Below are 22684 nucleotides of genomic sequence, written 5' to 3'. Positions count from 1 at the left end.
ACCAATGGGAGAAGGACCCCCTTATATCAGTGGTCAGTGTTGTGGTCCCATTACATTGGTGACCAATGGGAGAAGGACCCCCTTATATCAGTGGTCGGTGTAGTGGTCCCATTACATCGGTGACCAATGGGAGAAGGACCCCCTTATATCAGTGTTCAGTGTAGTGGTCCCTTACATTGGTGACCAATGGGAGAAGGACCCCCTTATATCAGTGGTCAGTGTAGTGGTCCCTTACATTGGTGACCAATGGGAGAAGGACCCCCTTATATCAGTGGTCAGTGTTGTGGTCCCATTACATTGGTGACCAATGGGAGAAGGACCCCCTTATATCAGTGGTCGGTGTAGTGGTCCCATTACATCGGTGACCAATGGGAGAAGGACCCCCTTATATCAGTGTTCAGTGTAGTGGTCCCTTACATTGGTGACCAATGGGAGAAGGACCCCCTTATATCAGTGGTCAGTGTAGTGGTCCCTTACATTGGTGACCAATGGGAGAAGGACCCCCTTATATCAGTGGTCAGTGTTGTGGTCCCATTACATTGGTGACCAATGGGAGAAGGACCCCCTTATATCAGTGGTCGGTGTAGTGGTCCCTTACATTGGTGACCAATGGGAGAAGGACCCCCTTATATCAGTGGTCAGTGTTGTGGTCCCATTACATTGGTGACCAATGGGAGAAGGACCCCCTTATATCAGTGGTCGGTGTAGTGGTCCCATTACATTGGTGACCAATGGGAGAAGGACCCCCTTATATCAGTGGTCAGTGTAGTGGTCCCTTACATTGGTGACCAATGGGAGAAGGACCCCCTTATATCAGTGGTCAGTGTTGTGGTCCCATTACATTGGTGACCAATGGGAGAAGGACCCCCTTATATCAGTGGTCAGTGATAGAAGGACATTCTTACATCGTCATAGGAAGTAGGAAAACTGCTCTCTTTACAGACCATTGATATCAGTTGTTACTGAGAGACAGAAATTGTTAATTGCTCAGGGAACCCTTTGGAGGAACCCTGGCTGGGAAAGGCTGGACTAGGCAGTAATATATTTCTCTCCCCCTTGGTGGGAGTGGAGATGACCCCCATCTATAAGGATATACAGTACATACACACACAGCACAAGGCCGTGTTCACACTACGAGACGTTTCTCGGGGGCTGTAGTTCCTCTGATCTCCACAAGATGGTGATCTTCTCAATTCTACCATAGAGACAGGAAGTCTCTATGGAAGACAGGAAGTGATGTCATGTACAAACAGGAAGTGATATTAGAGAAAGACAGGAAGTTCCATGAGGTAGGAAGTAGAGAGGAGATATCGCTGGAATCGTCAGTAGAGGAGGTAATAAGATCTTATCTTCTATTTACACCCAGTAACCCCCAGTCATGTCCGTCCTCTTCCTCCATAGTCACTGTGACATCTTTTATCTCCAGCAGAAGATGATACACACATATAGCTCCCAACTGTCCCTGGTTTGGAGGGACTGTCCCTCATTCCCAACAAAGTCCCTCTTTCCTCCTCAGGTGTCCCTCATGTTGGTCTGATCTATATACATGTATATAAAATGCTCTATTTATCCATCGAAAAGTGTTTCCCGGTGCCAAACTTTCCATCCAATTTCTAAATTTTTCTGCTGCATTTGTAAATTCCAAAATCCGATATAAAGGAATATTAGTGGTAAAAATGCACTTGTGGGTCCAACCAATTTCTCTAAATTTTTCTCCATTATCCGGTTCCCGACCGGCGCACGCCGATGTACGTCGGCAGAAAGGCACGGGCAGGCATATTGGCGTACAGGTACGTCCAATCTTTAATGGCGCCCTTCCATCGTGAGCGTGCTGGTCGGGACCCCCCGTGAGTCCGGGGTCGCGGGTCCCGCGGACTCGATCGCCACGGGCATACCCGCGATTGTCTCACGGGACGGCTGAATGGAGAAACGCCGTTGTAAACAGAATTTCTCCATTCTGCCTAGAAACTAGTGACGCTGATCTCTGCTCCATGTGATTGGAGCAGAGATCAGTGTTCACTAAATGAAAGCCCAACCCCCCCACAGTTAGTAACACGCCCCTAGGAACACTTAACCCCTACGCTACCACCCACTGGTTAACCCCTTCACTGCCAGTGTCATTTACACAGGAATCACTGCATTTATATAGCACTGATTGCTGTATAAATGACAATGGTCCCAAAAATGTCCGATGTGTCCGCCACAATGTCGCAGTCACAATAAAAATCGCTGATCACCGCCATTACTAGTAAAAAAAAAAATTATTAATAAAAATGCCATAAAACTATCCCCTATTTTGTAAACGCTATAACTTTTGCTCAAACCAATCAATAATCGCTTATTGCGATTTTATTTTTTTACCAAAAATATGTAGAAGAATACGCATCGGCCTAAACTGAGGGAAAAAAATGTTTTTTTTATATATTTTTGGGGGATATTTATTATAACAATAAGTAAAAAAAAAATTTGTTTTTTTTTTCAAAATTGTCGCTCTATTTTTGTTTATAGCGCAAAAAATAAAAACCGCAGAGGTGATCAAATACCACCAAAAGAAAGCTCTATTTGTGGGATGTCAATTTTGTTTGGGAGCCACGTCGCACGACCGCACAATTGTCAGTTAAAGCGACGCAGCGCCGAATCGCAAAAAAGTGATCTGGTCTTAAGCCAGCAAAATGGTCCGGTCTGTAAGTGGTTAAGGGGTGTGGCAGGGGGTGTGTCCTATGCCTACACACTCTATAGGTGTCCCTCATTCCCATCTCAGAAAGTTGGGAGGTATGTACACATATATAGTGTGGAAACCTAGATTAACCCCTTCAGGGGCAGAACATTCCCCCCACTTATGGGGCCGGAATATTGTCTTCATTTCGGAGATGTGTTTTTTGTTTTGTTTTTTCCCATCAATTTCACATTTTCAGTTTATACTGAATGGGTTATACGATAATACGGGGTGGGGGTTTTATTCAGAGGTGGATTTGTAATACGTATGTTTGATTTTTATAGTCTTTGTGGAGGAGGAAATAACTATTACTGGTGAAGTAAGGGATGTGTCTGGATGGTGACTGTATCATTGTGTGTGTCAGGTTCCTATAAGGTGTCAGGATGTCACTGTCTATTTCTCCATGGAGGAGTGGGAGTATTTAGAAGGACACAAGGATCTCTACAAGGACGTCATGATGGACAATCAGCCGCCCCTCACATCACCGGGTAAGAGGAGACTTTATTGTAAAGGAGAGAGCAGTACGGAGGCTCCACCTAGATCCCCCATCATCTGATAAACACATAGAAACAATGTATTCAGTCAGTGTGTGTGTTTCCTACAGATGGATCCAGTGATGGGAACCCACCAGAGAGATGTCCCCGTCCTCTGTATTCCCGGGATTCCACACAGGAAGGTCACACCATCCCCCACCATCATCAGGTAGATGAGGAACAATCACTGATAGTATCATTAGGATCTGTACATTATCTGCATTGTTACCATTGATGTCATTTTTATTATATATTCAGAGTGGAAACCTGAGAGATCCTAAAGTTGAGGTTAAAGAAGAGATAAAAGAGGAGGATGATGAGGATGGGGGGATGGAGGAAGGACGCAAAGATCTGTACCAGGACACCATGGAGGAGTCATCCAGATACAGGAACCCACCAGAGAGATGTCCCCGTGGAAACCTCGGGGATGATAATATTGATATTAAAGAAGAGTATAAAGAGGAGGATGAGGAGTATGGAGTGATGGAGGAGTTTTCTGAAGGACACAAGGATATGATGGAGCCACCAAATACCAGGAACCCACCAGAGAGATGTCCCCGTCCTCTGTATTCCCGGGATTCCACACAAGAAGATCACACCATCCCCCACTGTTACAAGGTTGGTGGGATGGAACATCTAGAACATGGACTGGTGGAGATGATGTGTGGATTTTGTATGTAACATTATATTTTACAGATGATATTTTCTCTCTCATTTTCTTGATTTAGAGTGGAGATCCAATGGATATAGAATTTGAGGTGAAATCAGAAGAAGAAGAGAGGTATGTGAGGGATGATCAGCAGTCTATGGAGGAGGATGGAATAACGGGGACATTTATAGAGGAGGACACTCCTACAGAGATCAGCACAGGTGGGTCATTAACACCAAATCCATTCCTCCACCCATACTGCTCACTGATTGGTCCAGAGTAGGGCGGGGGCTGGGTGATATCAGCCTGTAATCCCCTGGTCACTTTCCTGAGCTGTGTTCCCCATCCTGTATTCCTGGATTTCTCTCCGATAATCTTCCTTCTCTGTGCTGCCGACACAATTTATGTATCTAGACTGGATTTATGGAGATTCTGGGGATCAGCTGGCAGCAAAATGTTCATTTTCCCCATAGATGTTACTAGATCTAGGCACCTGGGGTATGTGATTTGGGTCTTCTGCCCCATACCCGGGTATGACAAGATCTCTGACAGAACAATCCCCCCCGGGGTTACTTGCTCTGTTATTTGCTGGCTGTGCCGGGTGGAGGGATATGTCTGTATAGTCTCAGACCCAAGTCACTGAGTGCAGTCTCAGGAGATGGGAGGAGCGGTGTGGGACCTCTGCAACTTGTCTCTGATGAACATATAACCCGCCACTGATTACTAATCACCAATATTATGAGTCCTGACCCTAATTATAACCTATGTTGTACAATACATATTCCTGAGCCCTGCACTATATAATCTATTATGTTAAGTGAGGTCCCAGGAACCTCCAGAGTTAGAGTCAGCTAACATCCTTCTTTGTGGAGTGGGTTACGAGGCATGGTGGGTGTAATGCAAGGTGGAATGATGGGCGCCAGTCACTTTTTGAATGCAAACAAGATATTTATTATCTCTGAACAAGAACTGTGGGAGAGCCGGTTTAGGGCCAGGGACACATTTGAGTAGATGCAATGACAATTGGCAGACTCCGAGACTTCTCTAGGTAGACTGCTATACAGTGGAAGGCCTTCAGCCGGACACAACTTCTGTATCGGGAGGACCGCCGTCTCCTATGGTAACAAATCTTGTTACTGTCACTGACGGTAGTTGTACATAACTCTTGGTAACACAGAATAGTTCTCTTCTTCTCACAAAGTCTCTCACTGTAGATCTTCACTAGGGATGAGCTTTGTGTTCAACATGAACATCGGCTATTCGCCCATTCGGCGAATTCCGAACGTTATGGGCCGTTCGCACCAAATTCGCGTGGCGCTCACGGCCCACAATGCACTGCGCCATCGCAGTGCATTGCTGGCTCATGATTAGCCAAGCATGTACTGTGACACCGCATGCTTGGCCAATCACAGCGCCGGCACCAAGGAGAGCCATGATTGGCCACAGGCAGGATGCCATGATTGGCCACAGGCAGGATGCCTATGGCCAATCATAGCTCAGGCTGTGTAGTACACGCCCCACACTATATAAGGCTGCCAGTGCGGCGGCCTTGTGTAGTGGTTGGCATCTGTAGGAGTTACACAGTATACACCGTTCGTTATCGGCCGATTTTGCGTTCTTGCTCTTCTGTAATTGAGCTTTTAGCAATCTGCAGGAGATTGTGCGTGCTGTCTGCATGCCCTGACTCAGAATACACCATTATATCCACCTATATAGCTCTTCTCTAATTGAGTCATCTGCCATCTGTAGGGCTTAGTGGGTGTTGTGTGCCTCCAGTACAGTATACCCCTTTATCTACCCTTTATTGCTGGTGTTCTATAATAAAGGCATCTGCAGGAGTTAGTGGGTGTTGTGTGCCTCCAGCACAATATACACTAACCAATTGCTGGTTTTCCCATCTCCCTGCAGGCCATTACCATGTCTGGAAGGCCAGCAAGGAGAGGCAGACAGGCGCAAGCTGATAAAAGAGGGCAAGCAGGCTCTGTGTCTAGAGACAACAGTGCTGGTCGTGGACGCGGTGCATTGTCATCAGCACGTGGCCATGGGACATGCTTGTCCTTCTTTTCGGCAGCTGGACATGTTGAGCCGCAACATGCCAACGACTTGGTAGAGTGGATGACCAAGCCCTCTTCATCCTCCTCATCCTCTCTCACCCAGGCTCAGGGTACTAGCAAAGCAGCTGCCAACGCATCGTCTTCCCTCCTCTCAATGTCATCATCAGTGACTCCTTCCCTAGACCCACCACGTCCTCCTGAGGAGTCCCCCGAACTCTTTGAGCACAGTGTTGCGTACATGCTCCAGGAGGATGCCCAGTGTTTTGTAGGCTCTGATGATGATACTCAGCTAGAGGAAGGCAGTAGCGTGAATGAAGAGGGGATGCTCAAGAAGGACAGCAATCTAGCAGTCATGTTCCACAAGCTGCAGCATACTGCCAGGTTTGCTCCAGCGATGAAGAGGGAGGGGATGATGAGGGCACTGACTCCACGTGGGTGCCTGGTAGGAGAGAGGAGGAGGCACATCTCCAACGAGGCAGGATGCCCTCCGGGGGCCAGCTTAGGGGCAGCACACCGACTGAATCACACCGCAGAGCTCCGCCTGTGCAGGACGCTGCCTCTGCGCATTATTCCAAAAGTTCTTTGGTGTGGGCCTTTTTTTGAGACGAGTGCATCAGATCGCACCGCTGTTATTTGCAACATATGTCTCAAGCGTATCTCGCGTCGCAAAAACATCAGCCGCTTGGGCACCACATGCTTGACCAGACATATGTTGACCTGCCATGCAGCTCGTTGGCAAGCGTACCTCAAAGACCCACACCAAAGAACAAAGCTGACCTCTCCTTGCTCCTCATCAGCTGGGATCTCCAACCCCACTAGACCTTCAGTCCTCTCTGAAACCTGCTCTGAGAGGAATGAAGGTGTAGAATTAGGTGTGTCACAGCCAAGTGCTTCCGGGAACTCTGCTAGCGGTACACCCACGTCCGATTATAGCAGGCAAATGTCCCTGCCCCAGCTGCTGGACCATCGAAAGAAGTTCACTCCCAGCCATCCGCATGCCCAGCGGTTGAATGCTAGCTTGGCTAAATTGCTAGCACTTCAACTGCTGCCTTTTCAGTTGGTAGACTCTGCCCCCTTCCGTGAGTTTGTACAATGTGCGGTTCCTCAGTGGCAGGACCCCAAACGCCACTTTTTCTCGATTCCGGCTCTCTACCGGCATGTGGAAGGCAATGTCCTTGCCTCACTGGACAGGGCGGTCAGCGGTAAGGTGCATATTACTACTGACTCATGGTCCAGCAGGCATGGACAGGGACGTTACCTGTCTTTCACGGCCCATTGGGTCACTCTTCTGGCAGCTGGGAAGGATGCAGGACAAGGTGCAGTAGTGTTGGAGGTTGTTCCGCCACCACGCCTCCAAAATGCTACTACTGGTTGTGACACACCTCTCTCCTCCACCCCTCCTCTTCTTCTTCCTCCATGGCCTCTTCCAGTGCTCTGTCCTCAGAACCAGCGGTGCTCTGTAGGCGTTCAAGGGGCTACGCAAGTACGCAGGCAAAACTATGCCATGCTATGCCGTGCTTGCGCTGGTTTGTTTGGGGGACAGGAGCCACACTGGGGCATATATTTTGTCAGCTCTGCAGGGGCAGGCCGAGAGGTGGTTGACGCCACGCCAGCTTAAGCCAGGAATGGTGGTTTGCGACAATGGCACCTCTCCGACAGGGACAACTGACCCATGTGCCCTGTGTAGCTCATGTCCTTAACCTGGTGGTGCAGCGGTTCTTGGGCAGGTACCCCAGCTTACAGGATGTCCTGAAGCAGGCCAGGAAAATCTGTGTTCATTTCCGCCGATCATTTAATGCCTGTGCTCGGCTGGCTGAGCTCCAAAAGGAGTTGAACCTGCCCAAGAACTGCCTTATATGTGACATGCCCACCAGGTGGAACTCAATGTTGGCCATGCTGCAGCGGCTGCACACGCAGCAGAAGGCCATCAATGAGTACCTGTGTGACTACGGCACCAGGACAGGGTCAGGGGAGCTCGGTTTTTTCTCACCACGCCAGTTGGGCATGATCAGGGATGCATGCACTGTCCTGTCACCGTTTGAGGAGGCCACAAGTATGGTGAGCAGTAACAGTGACACTGTACCTCTTGTCCACCTCTTGGAGCATACGCTGCGTGGAATAATGGACAGGGCACTTGAGGCAGAACAGAGGCAGGAAGAGGAGGACTTCCTTGCCTCTCAAGGCCCCCTTTATCCAGACATTGTTCCTGCTGTCCCACCCATCACACAGGAAGAGGATGAGGAGGAGGAGGATGATTGTGTCAGCATGGAGGTGGAGGCTGGCACTCAGCAGCAGCAGTCTTGTAGGGATGATTTACAGTCCCAAGAAACCCGTGGACTTGTACATGGCTGGGAGGAGGTTGCTGCGGATCATGTTGTCCTTAGTGACCCAGAGGACTCCGGACCGAATGCCTCAGCTAACCTACGCTGCATGGCCTCCCTGATCCTGCAAAGCCTGCGGAAGGATCCTCGTATTCTTCGGATCAAGGAGAGGGACCATTACTGGCTGGCCACTCTCCTTGATCCACGGTACAAGGATAAGGTTGCCGACCTTATCTTGCCGTCGCAGAGGGAGCAGAGGATGAGACATCTCCGGGAGGCCTTGCAGAAAGCTCTGTGCAACGCGTTCCCAGAGACTGGGAGGTCACAAACTCCTGGTCCTGGACAACGTGTTGCTGAGGCATCAGTCAGAAGGAGCGGTGGAGAAGGTGGCCGTCTGACCGATGCTTTCAGACAATTTTTTAGTCCGCAGCCCCAAGGTATGATCGGTTCCAGCAACCATCGCCAGCGTCTGATTTACATGGTGCAGGAATACCTAGAGGCAAGGTCAGACTTGGACACCTTTCCCACCGAAAATCCTCTGGCTTCCTGGGTCTTGAGGATGGATCACTGGCCAGAGCTTGCACAGTATGCAATTGAGCTACTGGCCTGTCCTGCATCCAGCGTTCTTTCGGAACGCACCTTCAGTGCTGCTGGTGGCTTTGTTACCGATCACAGGGTGCGCCTGTCCACCGACTCGGTTGATCGACTGACCTTCATAAAGATGAATCAGTCTTGGATCACCCACAGCTACCAAGCACCTGAAGCTGATGTAACTGAATAATTCTTTTTGAAATATCACATCCCTTCAAGACTGCCTATGCTGATGCTGAGTGACTGTCCTGTTATGTTGATTGTCTATCCTCTTCCTCCTCCGCTGATATGTTGGAAGAACATTTCTGGTTCTGGTTGATGCCATCAGCCCAATTTTTCTGCCCCTGTTTAACAGGGGCGTTTAATTACAATTTTTGATGCAATACTTTGCAGCCGGGCTCATTCCTGCACCACAACTAGAGTATATGGGAGAGGTTGCAGTGTGGTGGCACCAGCACCAGTGTCTAATCCCAATTTTTCTGCCCCTGTTTAACAGGGACATGTAATTACAATTCTTGATATAATATTTCACAGGAGGGCCCCTTCCTGTGCCCACCCAGAGTAACTGTGAGGACTTATAGTGTTGTGGCACCAGCACCACAACCACCAAAGGTAAATTTTTCTACCACCGTTCAACAATGGCATGTAATTACAATTCTTGATATAATCGTTCACAGCAGGGCGCTCCAGCGCCCACCAAGAGTCACTTTCAGGGCTTACAATGTTGTGGCAAAACCAACACCTTGTTCCGCCATTTCTGCAGAGCATATAGGGCAGGCCCCTACTTTCAAACATCCAACTTACAAACATCTCCTACTTGCAAACGGAAGGAGACAACAGGAAGTGAGATAAAAAAGACGAACAGCAAAACAAAATTATACAGGGGTGATAACCCTTCCCTATGTTTTCCAAAAAGCTTAAAAATATTTTTTTTGACTGGAGCTACACTTTAAAAATGTACCAGTTGAAAATTAACAGATTCAACTTAACACAACAAACCTACACAGTCCCTGTCTTGTTTGCACCGCCTGTATACTGCTGTTCTGAGTATATAGGGCCTGGGGGCCACACGTATTTCCTTTTTTTAATATGGGTACGGGGTTCCCCTTAATATCCGTACAAGACCCAAAGGGGCTGGTAAATGGCAGGGGGGCTACCCCTGCCATTTTTCTCAATGATTTTCATCCATATTGCAGGAACCAGATATAACATTAAAACCGCAAGCAGTTTGAAATGACTTTTTTTCCGTTAAATGTCATTTTGTGCAGGGACTGTTCTAAACACGGGAAACACGTGGCACTTCACAGGCATACTACAGACACCCCCCAGGCATGATATTTAAAGGAATATTTCCCTTTTGTTTCCCTTTAATCATCATTAAAATCAGTGCTCCCGCCAAAACGGCCATTTCTAAAAACATTTTAGGCATTGACCCATGTCCCCTGGGGCAGGAGCCAGGTCCCCAAACCCTTTTTAGGACAGTATCTTGCATATTAGCCATTAAAATTAGCACTTTTGATTTCGACCGTTTGAGTCTTCGAGACTTCAATGGGGTTCTAAAGTTCGTACGAATTTTCGGTCCATTCGAAAGTTCTGGTGCAAACCGAACGGGGGGGGGTGTTCGGCTCATCCCTAATCTTCACTCACTGAGCTCCTGGTCTCTCACTAGACTTCCAGACTCAGTGGCCACTGAATCTCCTGAGCTCTTCTGCAGCTAACCCACTGTATATTCCTCGAGCGTCACCCCCGCTATCCTGCTGGGCCCCTGGCTTGGCACTAAATGATGCTCCTTGCGAGGGACCCTGTACTCAGGATGTCCGCCGTAAATGCTTTCTTCAGTCCGGTACCACACAATCCAAGACCCCTTAGCTTTCCTATTCACTAGTCGTAGCTCAGTGTAGGGTAAAACATTAGTCCTCACCAGTCTTGGAGTACATCAGGAATAGCTTTTTATTTGAGATCTCACGCAAATTTTTACAGCAAGGTGACAATGCAAACTGTAACCAGAAACCTAATTAACATGAGCTAATTATCTAATCTTTTAGACAGCCTAGGTGACTCAGAGACATGACCTTTAGGACAGACTAGTCATTTTTTAGCTCAGAATCAACATTATTATTATTAAATTTCAACATCGAACTCCTTCATATAATAGCAAGGTTAATTATCACAAACAACAATGGGTGAAATACTCTTAGAAGCTGTGGCAAGCCAGACTAGACTCATTTACATTATGGAAGACAACAGACAGGTGGCTGGAGTTGATGATATTAGCATCTAACAGTATGTGTCCCAACAGTATGAATCGGTCACTATTTCTAATATGGCATATACAGGGTTCCCGGAGTTTGTGTGTCTTGGAGGACATGGACCTGAATCTAAAGTAACACCACCTCAGGGGTCCCGAGGCATACAGCTCACGAAGAGCACCGTTCCCCCAAATGGCAGGGCCCATAATCGGTAGCAATCAGTCCCCTCCAAAACCCTCTGTCCTGGCTAGGTCTGTCACACTCCTCAAGTGTCACCCCCGCTATCCTGCTGGCTCCCTGGCTTGACACCTGCTGAAGCTTTCCCACTTCTTCCCCGTCCCCGGCTGGTGAGAAGATTGCTCTGGTACCGGCTCCAGCTTACTAACTGTAGTCTCTGGTAACAAGGTGGATGGTCCCTTAGTGGTGACAGCTTCCCCTCTACCTCCGACCACAACTGGTTCCCCGTCCGGCTGAACCTTCTCAACTCGGTTGGATTCCAATCCTGCTGTCCCAACTCTGCGCTGCTTCTCTTGCTCCTAAATAGGCCTCAGGCAGCCTAGTAGCCAGGTGTTACCCCGGGATAGGCAGCTTCCAGCCTAGCAACCCGGGGACATAACACACGTCCACCCAGACAGCCGTCCAGGTGGCACAGAACCCAGATCACATGACTCCACCCAAATACATAGGCTCTCCCAGCAGGCCAAGGGACCAAAGAAACCCCTGACACTTGTCTGAGACACCCCATCCGTTCATAATTTGACCTTGATATACCCTTGTCAATCTAGTGCCACCCAGTGACAGGAGAGAAAATGTGCAGCAATCCAACATTAAAGAGGAATCAGTAGATTTCCTAACAATCAGGAAGGATAACTACCACCTCGCAAACTACATTTATTAGCCACCCTTCCTAAACACCGGGGTGCTTCATGTACATTACATACTCCTGACCCCTGCACTATATACCCCATGTTGTATGTTACATACTCCTGACCCCTGCACTATATACCCCATGTTGTACATTTCCTCAGCTGATGTCTAGTAATAATCTTTGTATTTCTATTTTAGTAGATGGACGGGAGATGAGGAAAACCTCAGAGGATTGTCTCACTTTGTCTCCAGACTGTAAAGTAGAAGATGAGGACATCACACAGTATAGTCCAGGAGAAAACCCGACTACCTCAAATGTCCATCCGGCACCACACAGTGTAGATGGACCATCGTATTCCTCTTATCCCGAGGAACCTCAGACTGTGCGGGACGGTGCCGGACCATCGTATTCCTCTTATCCTGAGAAACCTCAGACTGTGCGGGACGGTGCCGGACCATCGTATTCCTCTTATCCTGAGGAACCTCAGACTGTGCGGGACGGTGCCGGACCATCGTATTCCTCTTATCCCGAGGAACCTCAGACTGTGCGGGACGGTGTCGGATCATCGTATTCCTCTTATCCCGAGGAACCTCAGACTGTGCGGGACGGTGCCGGACCATCGTATTCCTCTTATCCTGAGGAACCTCAGACTGTGCGGGACGGTGCCGGACCATCGTATTCCTCTTATCCTGAGGAACCTCAGACTGTGCGGGACGGTGCCGGACCATCGTATTCCTCTTATCCCGAGGAACCTCAGACTGTGCGGGACGGTGCCGGACCATCGTATTCCTCTTATCCCGAGGAACCTCAGACTGTGCGGGACGGTGCCGGACCATCGTATTCCTCTTATCCCGAGGAACCTCAGACTGTGCGGGACGGTGCCAGACCATCGTATTCCTCTTATCCTGAGGAACCTCAGACTGTGCGGGACGGTGCCGGACCATCGTATTCCTCTTATCCTGAGGAACCTCAGACTGTGCGGGACGGTGCCGGACCATCACATTCCTCTTATCCTGAGGAACCTCAGACTGTGCGGGACGGTGCCGGACCATCGTATTCCTCTTATCCCGAGGAACCTCAGACTGTGCGGGACGGTGCCGGACCATCGTATTCCTCTTATCCCGAGGAACCTCAGACTGTGCGGGACGGTGCCAGACCATCGTATTCCTCTTATCCTGAGGAACCTCAGACTGTGCGGGACGGTGCCGGACCATCGTATTCCTCTTATCCTGAGGAACCTCAGACTGTGCGGGACGGTGCCGGACCATCACATTCCTCTTATCCTGAGGAACCTCAGACTGTGCGGGACGGTGCCGGACCATCGTATTCCTCTTATCCCGAGGAACCTCAGACTGTGCGGGACGGTGCCGGACCATCACATTCCTCTTATCCTGAGGAACCTCGGACTGTGAGGGACGGTGCAGTTTTTCCAACAGATAAGAAGTTTCCCTGTACTGAGTGCGGGAAGTGTTTTAGTTTAAAATGCCATCTTAATGAGCATAAACGATCTCACACAGGGGAGAAGCCGTATTCCTGTTCTGAGTGCGGGAAATGTTTTGCACATAAGTCCAGGCTTTCCACACATCAGAGATCACACACAGGGGAGAAGCCTTTTTCCTGTCCTGAGTGTGGGAAATGTTTTGCGCGCAAGGCCAGGCTTGCCACACATCAGAGATCTCACACGGGGGAGAAGCCGTATTCCTGTTCTGAGTGTGGGAAATGTTTTTCAGAGAAGTCCACTCTTTACATACATCAGAGATCTCACACGGGAGTGAAGCCCTATTCCTGTTCTGATTGTGGGAAATGTTTTTCACAGAAGTCCAATCTTTCCACACACCAGAAATCTCACATGGGGGAGAAGCCAATTTTCTGTCCTCAGTGTGGAAAAAGGTTTTCAAGTAAGTTCAGTCTTTCCACACATCAGAGATTACACACGGGTGAGAAGCCGTATTCCTGTTCTGAGTGCGGGAAATCTTTTTCAGAGAAGTCCAGTCTTTCCACACATCAGAGATCTCACACGGGGGAGAAGCCTTTTTCCTGTTCTGAGTGCGGGAAATCTTTTTCAGAGAAGTCCAATCTTAACAAACATCGGAGATCTCACACAGGGGAGAAGCCGTATTCCTGTCCTGAGTGCGGGAAATGTTTTTCACAGAAGTCCCATCTTTACAAACATTGCAGATCTCACACGGGGGAGAAGCCTTATTCCTGTTCTGAGTGCGGGAAATGTTTTTCAGTGAAGGACAGTCTTTTTATACATCAGAGATCTCACACGGGTGAGAAGCCGTATTCCTGTCCTGAGTGTGGGAAATTTTTTTCAGAAAAGTCCAGTTTTTACAAACATCAGAGATTGCACACGGGGGAAAAGCCGTATTCCTGTCCTGACTGTGGGAAATGTTTTTCACAGAAGTCCCATCTTTCCAGACATCTGAGGTCTCACACGAGGGAGAAGCCGTATTCCTGTTCTGAGTGTGAGAAATGTTTTTCAGAGAAGTCCAGTCTTTCCATACATCAGAGATCTCACACAGGGGAAAAGCCGTATTCCTGCCCTGAGTGTGGGAAATGTTTTTCAGATAAGTCCACTCTTTACATACATCAGAGATCTCACACGGGAGAGAAGCCGTATTCCTGTCCTGAGTGCGCAAAATGTTTTTCAAAGAAGTCCAAGCTTTCCACACACCAGAGATCTCACACTGGGGAGAAGCCATATTCCTGTTCTGAGTGTGGGAAATGTTTTTCAAAGAAGTCCACTCTTAACGCACACCAGAGATCTCACACGGGGGAGAAACCGTATTCCTGTCCTGAATGCGGGAAATGTTTTTCAGATAAGTCCAGTTTTTACAAGCATCAGAGATCTCACACGGGGGAGAAGCCATACTCCTGTCCTAAGTGAGGGAACTGTTCCTCACAGAAGTCCTGTCTTCCTGTACATCAGGGGGTCCCACACAACCCTGGAGGTGTATTAGTGAGTGCGGGAAATGTCTTGTATATGAATGTTGCTGGACATGTGGGGAAGAAGCACACCCTGATATACACCTCAGATATACTCCATGGCTGATCTTCATCATGGAAGAAACAGTTGATAAGGAGATCGGTGATCACCAAAGACATGGATGAAGTGTTGTACCGTGTCGGCCATTGATAGCAAGAGAAATATAAAAATGGAGTCCTTACCTCTCATTTGCTGAGTACATTTTGTGGTATGGAGACTTAGAGGTCTATTATTCTCTTGCAAGAGGTCTGTTTTTTTTTCTAGTCGTCTTCCAGGACGAAACACGTTAACCCCACCACTTAAATGGCGGTCTTTTAAAATAAAAATGGAGTCATTACCTCTCATTGGCTGAGTACATTTTGTGGTGGAAGATTTCACAGACATTTAGGGATCTATTTTAAAACAAATTGTAGAACGATTGTGACACGCATTCATCCAGTCATGACAAATATTGGATCATCGGCGCCATCTAGTGGCAAAAATCTGGCCCTGTGATTTTAATACCGGCCATTGATGTAAAACAGAAAATACCACATTTGGCCATTAGATGGCGCTAAGTACCATAGAAATTATCTCCATCTAGTGGCCAAATGCAATCATTTCTATTTAAATGAATGGAAACCATTCAACCAGCACATTAAATATCCTAATAACGTTCATCTTTCCCCCATTCACACAGAAGGAATGTACTTTCCCCAGGTGAATTTCTATGCAAATGTTTTATGTTTCAAGACACATCACAGGAAGCCCCTCCATGGTTATTAGAGGACAGAATTAAAACTAGACTTGGGAAACTTAACATTAATAAATCATGGGGACCAGATGTCTTGCACCCGAGGGTACTTAGGGAACTCAGTCAAGTAATTGCCAGACCATTGTTCCTAATTTTTACTGACAGTCTACTGACTGGAATGGTACCAGCTGATTGGAGAAAAGCCAATGTAGCTCCTATATTTAAAAAGGGCCCAAAATACATCCCTGGGAATTACAGACCAGTCAGCCTAACATCAAAAGTATGTAAACTCTTGGAGGGGATGATAAGGGACTATATACAAGATTTCAGTAATGAGAACGGTATCATTAGCAGTAATCAGCCTGGATTCATGAAGAATCGTTCTTCCCAAACCAATCTACTAACCTTCTATGAGAAGGTGAGTTACCATCTAGATAAAGGAAGGCCCGTAGACGTGGTGTATCTATATAAAGGAAGGCACGTAGACGTGGTGTATCTAGATAAAGGAAGGTCCGTAGACATGGTGTATCTGGATAAAGGAAGGCCTGTAGATGTGGTGTATCTGGATAAAGGAAGACCCGTAGATGTGGTGTATCTAAAGGAAGCACCTTAGGCGTGGTGTATCTGGATAAAGGAAGGCCCGTAGACGTGGTGTATCTAAAGGAAGCACCTTAGGCGTGGTGTATCTGGATAAAGGAAGGCCCGTAGACGTGGTGTATCTAGATAAAGGAAGCCCCTTAGGCGTGGTGTATCTAGATAAAGGAAGGCTCGTAACGTGGTGTACCTAGATAAAGGAAGCCCCTTAGGCGGGGTGTACCTAGATAAAGGAAGCCCGTTAGGCGTGGTGTATCTAGATAAAGGAAGGCTCGTAGACGTGGTGTATCTGGATAAAGGAATGCCCGTAGATGTGGTGTATCTGGATAAAGGAAGGCCCGTAGACGTGGTGTATCTAGATAAAGGAAGGCTCGTAGACGTGGTGTATCTGGATAAAGGAATGCCCGTAGATGTGGTGTATCTGGATAAAGGAAGGCCCGTAGACGTGGTGTATCTAGATAAAGGAAGGCCTGTAGACGTGGTGTATCTGGATAAAGGAAGGTCTGTAGACGTGGTGTATCTGGATAAAGGAAGGCCTGTAGATGTGGTGTATCTAGATAAAGGAAGGCCCGTAGACGTGGTGTATCTGGATAAAGGAAGGCCCGTAGACGTGGTGTATCTGGATAAAGGAAGGCCCGTAGACGTGGTGTATCTGGATAAAGGAAGGCCCGTAGACGTGGTGTATCTGGATAAAGGAAGGCCCGTAGACGTGGTGTATCTAGATAAAGGAAGGTCTGTAGACGTGGTGTATGTGGATAAAGGAAGGCCCGTAGATGTGGTGTATCTGGATAAAGGAAGGCCCGTAGACGTGGTGTATCTTGATAAAGGAAGGTCTGTAGACGTGGTGTATCTTGATAAAGGAAGGTCTGTAGACGTGGTGTATGTGGATAAAGGAAGGCCCGTAGACGTGGTGTATCTAGATAAAGGAAGGCCCGTAAACGTGGTGTATCTAGATAAAGGAAGGTCCGTAGATGTGGTGTATCTAGATAAAGGAAGGCCCGTAGACGTGGTGTATCTAGATAAAGGGAAGGCCCGTAGACGTGGTGTATCTAGATAAAGGAAGGCCCGTAGACGTGGTGTATTTGGATTTTGCAAAAACATTTGACACAGTTCCCCATAAACATTTACTGTACAAAAAGATGTGGTGTATCTAGATAAAGGAAGGCCCGTAGACGTGGTGTATCTAGATAAAGGGAAGGCCCGTAGACGTGGTGTATCTAGATAAAGGAAGGCCCGTAGACGTGGTGTATTTGGATTTTGCAAAAACATTTGACACAGTTCCCCATAAACATTTACTGTACAAAATAAGGTGCGTTGGCATGGACCATAGGGTGAGTACATGGATTGAAAACTGGCTACAAGGGCGAGTTCAGAGGGTGGTGATAAATGGGGAGTACTCGGAATGGTCGGGGGAGGGTAGTGGGGTCCCCCAGGGTTCTGTGCTGGGACCAATCCTATTTAATTTGTACATAGATGACCTGGAGGATGGGGATGGGGGAAACAGCTCAATCTCTGTATTTGTAGGTGATACTAAGCTAAGTAGGGCAATAACTTCTCCACAGGATGTGGAAACCTTGTAAGAAGATCTGAACAAATGAATGGGGGGAGGAGCAACTACATGGCAAATGAGGTTCAATGTAGAAAAATGTAAAATAATGGATTTGGGTGGCAAAAATCTGAATGCAATCTATAGACTGGGGGGAGAACCTCTGGGGGGATCTAGGATGGAGAAGGACCTGGGGGGAGGGGAACCTCTGGGGGGATGTAGGATGGAGAAGGACCTGGGGGGAGGGGAACCTCTGGGGGGATCTAGGATGGAGAAGGACCTGGGGGTCCTAGTAGATGATGGGCTCAGCAATGCCAAGCTGCTGCTAACAAAGGAAACAGAATATTGGCATTAAAAAGGGATCAACTCCAGAGATAAAAGGATAATTCTCCCCTCTACAAGACTCTGGTCCGGCCGCACCTGGAGTATACTGTCCAGTTCTGGGCACCAGTCCTCAGGAAGGATGTACTGGAAATGGAGCGACTACAAAGAAGGGCAACAAAGCTAATAAAGGGTCTGGAGGATATTAGTTATGAGGAAAGGTTGTGAGCTCTGAACTTATTCTCTCTGGAGAAGAGACGCCTGAGAGGGGATATGATTTCATTATATAAATACCGGACTGGTGACCCCACAATATAGAAATACAGGACTGGTGACCCCACAATATAGAAATACAGGACTGGTGACCCCACAATATAGAAATACAGGACTGGTGACCCCACAATATATAAATACCGGACTGGTGACCCCACAATATATAAATACCGGACTGGTGACCCCACAATAGGGAGAAAACTTTTTCACAAAAGAGAATTAGAAGAAAAGAGGTTTAATCTTAAACTATGTAGAGGGTTTTTTACTGTGAGGCCGCGTACACACGCGCGGACTGTTTGCCCAACCTTGTTCGTCAAACAGTTTCGGCAAACAGTCCGCTCAAAATTTGCATGAGCGGACTTGCCCACACACGAGCGGACTGTTTGACGAACAAGGTTGGGCAAACAGTTCGCTCAACTTTTGAAATGAACGGACTCGCCCACGTAAGGAGGAGGCAAATCCGCCCATTTCGAGCGCGTGTACAGGTAGGCGGGGCCCGCGAAGGAGACGTCGCGGGCTCCGCCGCCTGGAATGGGCTTAAAGGGGAACCCCAACGCCGAAAAAAATCGGCGTGGGGGTTCCCCCAAAGTCCACACCAGACCCTTGTCCGAGCACGCTACCCGGCCGGCCAGGAAAGGGGGGCGAGCGAGCGCGCCCCCCCTCCTGAGCCGTACCAGGCCGCGTGCCCTCAACATGGGGGGGTGCCTTGGGGAAGGGGGGCCGCGCGGCCCCCCCACCCCAAAGCACCTTGTCCCCATGTTGATGAGGACAAGGGCCTCTTCCCGACAACCCTGGCCGTTGGTTGTCGGGGTCTGCGGGCGGGGGGCTTATCGGAATCCGGGAGCCCCCTTTAAGAAGGGGGCCCCCGGATACCGGCCCCCCACCCTATGTGAATGAGTATGGGGTACAATGTACCCCTACCCATTCACCTGTGAAATAAAGTACAAAACACAACACAGGGGAAAAAATATTTTATTGCACAGCTCCGGGGGTCTTCCGTCTTCGGGGGTCTTCTCGCCGCTATGTGTGTGTAGCTCTTTTACTAGCGGAGGAGTCCGGCTTTCTTCCTCCCCGCCGCCGGCCTCTTCTCCCGACTTCGGGGGTCTTGTCCCCCTCTTCGGTTCTTCTGCCGGGCCACCGCGCCTTCTTGTAGCTCTTTTGCAGGCACTTATATAGTGACAATGGGGCGGGGTCACATGGTATATGTCACATGGGTTGGTCACATGGTGACCCCGCCCCCTTACGATGTCATAGTCCCCATGTGACATCAACCCATGTGACCAACCCATGTGACATATACCATGTGACCCCGCCCCATTGTCACTATATAAGTGACCGCACAGCGCGGCTCTGGCATTCCGGCCGGAGGGAGCGACGTGTCAACATCTCCTGGGGAAGAAGAAGAAGAACAAGAAGAAGAACAAGAACGGAAGGCGGCGGCGGCGGCGACGACAGAAGACCGGGCCACCGCCTGTAAAAGAGCTACAAGAAGGCGCGGTGGCCCGGCAGAAGAACCGAAGGCGGCGACAGAAGAACGGAAGGCAGCGGCGACAGAAGACCGGGCCACCGCCTGCAAAAGAGCTACAAGAAGGCGCGGTGGCCCGGCAGAAGAACCGAAGAGGGGGACAAGACCCCCGAAGTCGGGAGAAGAGGCCGGCGGCGGGGAGGAAGAAAGCCGGACTCCTCCGCTAGTAAAAGAGCTACACACACATAGCGGAGGAGTCCGGCGAGAAGACCCCCGAAGACGGAAGACCCCCGGAGCTGTGCAATAAAATATTTTTTCCCCTGTGTTGTGTTTTTTTTGTACTTTATTTCACAGGTGAATGGGTAGGGGTACATTGTACCCCATACTCATTCACATAGGGTGGGGGGCCGGTATCCGGGGGCCCCCTTCTTAAAGGGGGCTCCCGGATTCCGATAAGCCCCCCGCCCGCAGACCCCGACAACCAACGGCCAGGGTTGTCGGGAAGAGGCCCTTGTCCTCATCAACATGGGGACAAGGTGCTTTGGGGTGGGGGGGCCGCGCGGCCCCCCCTTCCCCAAGGCACCCCCCCATGTTGAGGGCACGCGGCCTGGTACGGCTCAGGAGGGGGGGCGCGCTCGCTCGCCCCCCTTTCCTGGCCGGCCGGGTAGCGTGCTCGGACAAGGGTCTGGTGTGGGCTTTGGGGGAACCCCCACGCCGATTTTTTTCGGCGTTGGGGTTCCCCTTTAAGCCCATTCCAGGCGGCGGAGCCCGCGACGTCTCCTTCGCGGGCCCCGCCTACCTGTACACGCGCTCGAAATGGGCGGACTTTCCGAGCGGGAACAGTCCGCTCATTTCGAAAGTACAGCGGACAAGCCCACACACGGGCGGACTGTTCGCTCAAACACAGTTTCAGCGGACAGTTTTTCGGAATTTCCGAAAGACTTTGTCCGTCCAACTGTCCGCTGAAACTGTCCGCTGAAAGCCCACACACGAGCGGACTGTCCGCCCAAACACTGTTCAGCGGACAAGGTTGGGCGAACAGTCCGCCCGTGTGTACGCGGCCTAAGAGTGGCAAGAATCACCTGAACGACCACAACATACATGATATACAATGTAATACTGACATATAATCACACAACATACATGATATACAATGTAATACTGACATATAATCACACAACATACATGATATACAATGTAACACTGACATATAATCACACAACATACATAATATACAATGTAATACTGACATATAATCACACAACATACATGATATACAATGTAATACTGACATATAATCACACAACATACATGATATACAATGTAATACTGACATATAATCACACAACATACATGATATACAATGTAATACTGACATATAATCACACAACATACATGATATACAATGTAATACTGACATATAATCACACAACATACATGATATACAATGTAATACTGACATATAATCACACATGGGTTGGACTTGTGCCTTTTTTCAACCTCACCTCCTATGTAACTATGAATAGACCCCTAAATGTCAGGAGACGTTTATATAAAGATGGGAAGTATGTAGCAGATAAATGAATAGACCTCCCAGCAATGTTATTACCAGGCTGCAGCTAGGGGGAGCTCTAATGTGTGATCCCATCCAGCTCACATTAACCCTTTCACTGTCAGAGATATTTTTGCACATTTTGGGCCTGAAGATTAGTAAAACCCCCCCAAACATATATTATCTGAAAGCCGAGGCCCTGGAGAATAAAATGGTGGTGATGATTAAGGTGTTCCTCGTACACAAACAAACCTTTTATTTCACCAGCGGAAGGACCGACTCACTCCGGGATGCCAAGTGGCCATCAGTCTGCGGGTGATAGACGGACGTCCGTAACTGCTTAATTTGGAACAGTTTGCACAGGTCCGCCATCACCTTTGACATAAAAGGGGTGCCCTGGTCCGTTAATATCTCTTTAGGAAAACCAGTTCGCGAAAACATCTGAAATAGTTCTCGGGCAATGGCTTTAGAGGAAGTTTTCCTGAAAGGAACTGCTTCTGGGTACCTGGTTGCATAGTCTAGGATGACTAATATATACTGGTGCCCTCTTGCCGATTTTACCAGGGGTCCCACGAGATCCATAACGATCCGCTCGAATGGAACCTCAATAATTGGCAAGGGTACCAGAGGGCTTCTATAGTGGGGCACTGGGGCAGTTAACTGGCAAACGGGACAAGATGCACAATATCTTTTAACCTCAACTTTCACCCCTGGCCAGTAAAACCGGTCAGTTATCCTGGCCTCTGTTTTCTCTGCCCCCAAGTGTCCCCCCAGTGCGTCGTTGTGGGCTAGATCAAGTAGCATCCACCTATACGGTTGGGGAACCAGCAACTGCTCTATAGTTTCCCCACGGCTTTCAGCCACTCGATAAAGCAAGTCCCCCTTTAAGGCAAAATGAGGAAACCTCTGGTCTGCTCCTGGCATTTGTGAGACCCCATCCACAAAAGAAACCTGCTCTCGGGCATTGACCAAAGTAGGATCCCGCAACTGGGCGGTGCCAAACGCACCCCTGGGTACATCTAGATCTGGGTGTACGGGCCTTGAGGATGTTTCCCCTTCACTTTCCCCAACCGGGGACTGCAATGGGGAGAGGTCCTCGTCATCCTCCCCCAGCATAACCTGTAACGGGAAGACTTCCCCCCCTCAGAGTTTAACTCGGTTTTGCAACCTGAAACAGACACATCCTTTAACTTAATATTCTCTACAGTATCTTTATCAACAATGGGTATC

General features: G+C 48.8%; 3 protein-coding genes across 3 annotated transcripts in view; all 3 read left to right on the top strand.

Moving 5' to 3' along the window:
• Positions 1-890: 890 nt before the first annotated feature.
• LOC143956070 (zinc finger protein 547-like) lies at positions 891-3312 on the top strand. The gene is made up of 2 exons (XM_077466196.1): positions 891-1334; positions 3081-3312. The coding sequence occupies exons 1-2, from the start codon at positions 1242-1244 to the stop codon at positions 3270-3272; spliced, it is 285 nt and encodes a 94-aa protein (XP_077322322.1). The 5' UTR covers positions 891-1241; the 3' UTR covers positions 3273-3312.
• Positions 3313-3372: 60 nt separating this feature from the next.
• On the top strand, positions 3373-5732 carry LOC143955924 (uncharacterized). Its single transcript, XM_077466047.1, has 2 exons — positions 3373-3867; positions 3978-5732. The coding sequence occupies exons 1-2, from the start codon at positions 3484-3486 to the stop codon at positions 4179-4181; spliced, it is 588 nt and encodes a 195-aa protein (XP_077322173.1). The 5' UTR covers positions 3373-3483; the 3' UTR covers positions 4182-5732.
• A 4794-nt stretch (positions 5733-10526) lies between these two features.
• LOC143955428 (uncharacterized) overlaps positions 10527-22684 on the top strand; it is a 231063-nt gene continuing 218905 nt past the window's right edge. Inside the window, 1 exon segment of the mRNA XM_077465476.1 lies at positions 10527-15027. Coding sequence (XP_077321602.1) covers positions 12145-15027 — 2883 coding nt within the window. The 5' untranslated portion in view covers positions 10527-12144.

The sequence above is a fragment of the Lithobates pipiens genome, unplaced genomic scaffold, assembly GCF_037356315.1.
Source record: "Lithobates pipiens isolate NorthernLeopardFrog02 unplaced genomic scaffold, aLitPip1_a1.2 Scaffold_35, whole genome shotgun sequence".
Classification (NCBI taxonomy): domain Eukaryota; kingdom Metazoa; phylum Chordata; class Amphibia; order Anura; family Ranidae; genus Lithobates; species Lithobates pipiens.
This window is presented reverse-complemented; position numbering and strand designations above follow the sequence as displayed.

Coding starts and splice junctions, on each gene's coding strand:
- LOC143956070 (XM_077466196.1), top strand. CDS start 1,242: ATGTACAAACAGGAAGTGATATTAGAGAAAGACAGGAAGTTCCATGAG. Junction 1,335..3,080: donor TGGAATCGTCAGTAGAGGAG/GTAATAAGATCT, acceptor TGTGTGTGTCAG/GTTCCTATAAGGTGTCAGGA.
- LOC143955924 (XM_077466047.1), top strand. CDS start 3,484: ATGTCATTTTTATTATATATTCAGAGTGGAAACCTGAGAGATCCTAAA. Junction 3,868..3,977: donor CCATCCCCCACTGTTACAAG/GTTGGTGGGATG, acceptor TTCTTGATTTAG/AGTGGAGATCCAATGGATAT.